The 5013-nt window shown below is 39.1% G+C and overlaps 1 protein-coding gene across 1 annotated transcript; it reads right to left on the reverse strand.

Moving 5' to 3' along the window:
* Positions 1-2190: 2190 nt before the first annotated feature.
* LOC147822508 (endogenous retrovirus group K member 25 Env polyprotein-like) lies at positions 2191-3747 on the reverse strand. Its single transcript, XM_087196577.1, has one exon. The coding sequence runs from the start codon at positions 3745-3747 to the stop codon at positions 2191-2193; it is 1557 nt and encodes a 518-aa protein (XP_087052703.1).
* Positions 3748-5013: the final 1266 nt, after the last annotated feature.

The raw sequence follows: 5013 nt of genomic DNA on the forward strand, positions 1-5013 counted from the left end.
TATTATTAGTCCTTATCTTATGGTGTGTAAAGGACTGCTGTAGATCATAGTGGTTAAGTTTCTAAAAGCAGTAGTTGTCACTGTCTCCAAGTTGTAACTTGGTAAGAATTCCATGGTTTATCACTTCCACAGGAAGAACTAAAACTCTATACAAAAAGCAAAATCAAACAACATATACACAATAACTGATACTTAGGGATAACAACCAAGACCCCAGCTACTTCAGTGAGTTTCATGTGTTAAAATACGGTAACTGAGGGTCAGGGATTTAGCACAGAGGTTTCTTCGCCTTCTGCGTAAGTGCAAGGACCGGAGTTCAATCCCCGGTACCAAAAAATATATATATATGGCAATTGATATGCTTTATCTGTGTTGTCACAATAATTTCTCAAGTAGCTTTATTCCAAAGCCAGCAAAAGATACTTTCACGCACACCTCAATTACTATTGAAATGCTACTAAATCTCAGGTGAGCAAGTAAACACTTTCTAATAATAACCTTACTTACTTTTGTATAGTGACATTATTTTATTTTCTGATTTAATTAACATATAAATAATATTCATCCTTTTGCCCCTACAAATATAGTCACAGATTTGAGAGTTATTTAGCTTATGATGTTATATTAAATAAGTATTAAATACAGACAGATGGAAGACTTGATGGTAGCAAGGAAAATACACTACATATGGCCCCCATCCAGCCTAACAAAACTTACACAGAGAAAATTTAGGAACAGAACTGTGGGTATCCTTGCTGGCAAGGAGTGCAATAGATTTTACTACAACAAGATGCGGCCAAGGATATCACAATATAGGAATGAGATCAGATTTGGAGCCATGATTCTAAATTGCTGATATCTGTGTCCAACTGGCAAGAAAATGACGACAAGTTCATTTAAAGACAAGAGAAACAATGTCTCTCACATTGCATAGAGAAAGCTATCATTATAAGTAATGCCCTTTCTCATAACAGAACAGATGTATTTTCCAAAATATGGCTGTAAACCTAATGTATATAACATAAATCTTATTTTTCTTTGGTTGCCATGATAAAATTTGAAATGAGTCCCCAGAAAGAGATAGATCGATAGTTGAAAAGTTTTAGGGATTAGCTGAGTTGGTGCCATGTTCACAAACCAAATAAATTGTTGCCAGAACAGTATAATTTGAAAGAGCTTTAATAAAATCTGCCTGCTCCAAGAAACCTAACTCACTGATGTTCAAGCCCATCCTTGGCTATTTAGGGAGACTCTGTTTCAAAATTATAAAAAAGAACTAGATATGTAGCTCAGTGGTAGATCACTATCCCTGGGTAATATCCTATGTTCAATCTCCAGTACTGCCAAAAAATTAATAATGGTAATAAAACAATTACATATAAATAACTGTGGGTCTCCAAGGAGTTAAAAGCCTATCATTTGAATGTTTAATTCAACAAGCATTATGAAGTACCTAATATATTCTAAGCCCTCTGCTAAACATTTAAAGTCTCTGTTTTGGATGCTGCTGTGTAGTATAGCAAGGCCTCTTCTCCAATTTGATAAAACATAGTGGAGGCAAAAAGAGAGGCTAAGTAAACATACAACAATCTTAAAGGATGTTGTATAGCAGAAATAGGAAAAATCTATAATAAACTTCATATGGCATATTGACGGTGCCAGCCGTCACTAGTCGAACAGTACCTGAGAGGAGGGGAGAGGATGAAAGAAAAACACTACCTCTGAGGAAAAGAAAAAGGAGAGAGAGGCAGAGGAGAGACCCCTCTTCCCACTTTATTGCCCTTTATATACCTTTTCCACAATGCCCAACCCCTCCTCTGTACATAATTCAGCGAATAATTATTTTCCAGGGAAAAGGTCAAATGTATCTTGACAGCTCCAGGAATAACATTCCCTTGCACTGCAGACATTCGAACTCTTTCTATTTAACCACTCTCGTTACAAGTAACCATTCTTGTTTTTGTGCCAGCTGCCTATCCAGGATTCATTATGTTCTCAAGAGACTCAGAGGTCTCTCAAGGTTATTTCAACCTTTCGCTCTCCACAACTCCCCCTTTTTTATTTATTAGATGACCGTGCCTGTCTTAGGTGAGATCCTAGGACAGAATCCTACCTTACCCGTCATTGGGAAGAGAAGCTTCCCTGTCTTAGGTTGGTAAGAGATTCTCCTGGTCTCAAACCCATCATTGACTAACCGGCCTCTTGCTTAGGGGTGATCAATTTCTGATAATGCAATTGGACAGCCATCATTGAGAACATGGATTGAACACACTGGCCAAATATAATGAAAAGAAGAAACATAAGTAACAATCCACCTGCCAACAGCCCAAGGCCCATCACTATTTGTTTAGCAAAAAGTGAGGAAGGCACCAAGGTTTTCAAGTAGTCATAAAGGGACTGTGCCATCTGTGCAGGTGACAGACTTGTTTTTCTTGTTTGTTGAATACTCAATATTTGCTGATGGAGCTTTACTAGGTTGGAGGTTTCATTGCCATGTGACCATGCCCCTTTTAGATGGTCCTGGATCATTTGCCAATTATAATCTGTCACATTATAAGCTAGTGAAGTGACACAAATCCAACGATATTCTGCATGGCACTGTAAACGGTTTCTATGTTTGAGAGCTTCAAGGGAGCGTCCCAAATATATTACCGTGTCAAAAAGAGCATTTAACTTTTCTTCCATTTTTACATCAATGTCTTCCTGTAACTCTAAGGCTTGAGACACATTCATTGAAAGATTATCTACAAAAGTTGTGGTTTGTACAGACTGAAATAAAGCAACTGCGGCGGTGGATAAGTTAGTCAGAAATGCTATAAAAGTGACAATTCCGGCTACAATCATGCCGGCCACCCTTTTTTCTCTTTTTAACAGACCATTTAGACTTTCCAATATTTGAAGTCCTTTTTCTGCATACCATGGTTCTGAAAGGTTAACTGGCAACATTACAAAAGAGGGCTGATTAATTATTAAAACATTTTGATACCCAAATTTCACACAATTTGACAATATACAATTATCACATATTACATCAAATTGACGAGTTTCATTTTTATACTCAATCTTAAAGTTTCCTAATAAGAGCAAATATGGTGGGGGCACACAAGCTGTAATATTTCCTTCCAATGCATCCCCTTCTTGGTTGACCCCAACACCTATTCTTTTTATTCCACCCATGGCAACCATCAACTTCCACAACATTGGTTGGAAAGGACCAGGAGGCAATCGCCAGAGTCCCACAGTTAACTGTTGTTCCATAGCAGTGCCTCCCTGACAATTATCCAGTTGAGCACTCCAATCTTGTAGGACTTCAGGTCTGTTAGTAAAGTTGTAGATCGCAGGCCGCTGTACCACACACTGGTGACAAGGTATTATTCTATTACTTATTTCAGTCTTATTCATACAGGGGGGATATTCTTGGGGCAGCATGTCAATCGGGACCAAGGGACCACCACAAGAAGGCCAGGGCAGATGAATATTATGTCCATTATTACCATATAAGGAACCTTGCATCCATGAGTCCCAAGTGACATTTAAACATCCGGAGACAGTTCCATTTAAAGAAAAACATATAGGAACTCCTCTACCTTTCCCTGCAAATGTATAATTAAAATTTTTATCTTCCTTTATGTGATCATTTGCGGGTGGCCCTGTAATACGAGTATTATTTACATACACAGAAATTGGTGGGTCTTCCCAGATAACAGGATGGAGAAGCGGAGGGTCAGGGACATAAGCCCAGAACATCTCACATCTGGTCATTGTGGCCATCATTATGAGGAGGAAGAGATTCTGTTGAAGAGACATCCACCTGGTGCATGAGCCGTTCTGGCAACCATCACGCGCTGTCTTCATCCTGTGGGAAAACACAGACATGCCTTCGTCCCCAGATTAGTACAGGATCAGGACCATTCCATTGGCCCGTGAGGGGGTCTTTCCATTTTACTTGTGCATAGGATGTTTTTGTATTTGGATGCCATAATCCATCAGCAGGTGTTAGTTTCTGTGCATCTAAGGTAAGAAAATTTAAAATGAAAAGGGCATGATTTAGAAGATTCTGGGGAGACAAGGGGTATAATTTCCCCTTTTTTATTTTTTGAAGCTGATGTTTAAGAGTATTATGAGCTCGTTCAACAATCCCCTGTCCCTGGGGATTATAGGATATACCAGTTTTATGTAAAATTTGTAGATGCATGCAGAATTGAGAAAATTGTTTACTGGTATATCCAGAGCCATTATCTGTTTTAATAATTTGAGGTAGACCGACTATGGAAAAACAACGTAAACAGTGGGAGATAACATGTTTTGTAGCTTCACCTTGAAGAGCAGTAGCCATGATGAAGCCTGAAAAAGTATCAACACTGACATGAACATATTTCTGTTTTCCAAACTCAGAAATATGAGTAACGTCCATCTGCCACAATTGATTGGGTTTAAGACCTCGGGGGTTAACTCCATAATGGGGGACTGTAGAAAGGAGTGGACAATGAGTACACTGTTTAACAATTTGTCTAACAGCCTCACGTGTAAGGCCGAATTGATAGCGTAGGCTACGACTATTTTGATGATGAATAGCATGGTGTTGTTGTGCCAATTGTAGTTGTGTAGGGGCGACAATTTTGGTGGCCTGATCCGCAAGGCAATTTTCCACCGAGATGGCACCAGGGAGATTAGAATGAGCACGCACATGACCGATATAGCATGGCTCTGTGCGAGAACGTAAAAATTGTTGAATCTGTGCAAAAAGAGATTGGATAGGAGTGGTGGCAGAGGCAATAAAAGACACCGTTTCCAATAAGGGAATGGCCCTTGCAATATATTGGCTATCTGTATACAAATTAAAAGATTTATTATGAAAAAGATCAAAAACTATAGCAACGGCTCGAAGTTCTATCACTTGTGCAGAAGAGGGAGTGAAGGAAAAAGTATGAACATCGTCTCCCACAACATACACGGCACGTCCGTTGGATGAGCCATCAGTGAAAATTGACTTGGCTTGAGGGATGGGAGATT

Source organism: Heterocephalus glaber, unplaced genomic scaffold (assembly GCF_053883595.1).
Source record: "Heterocephalus glaber isolate CG9 unplaced genomic scaffold, H.glaber_assembly_v1.0 deba00001613, whole genome shotgun sequence".
NCBI classification, from domain to species: domain Eukaryota; kingdom Metazoa; phylum Chordata; class Mammalia; order Rodentia; family Bathyergidae; genus Heterocephalus; species Heterocephalus glaber.

What these genes read in the sequence shown, in the direction of transcription:
- LOC147822508 (XM_087196577.1), bottom strand. Translation starts at nt 3,747, where the DNA reads ATGTTCTGGGCTTATGTCCCTGACCCTCCGCTTCTCCATCCTGTTATC.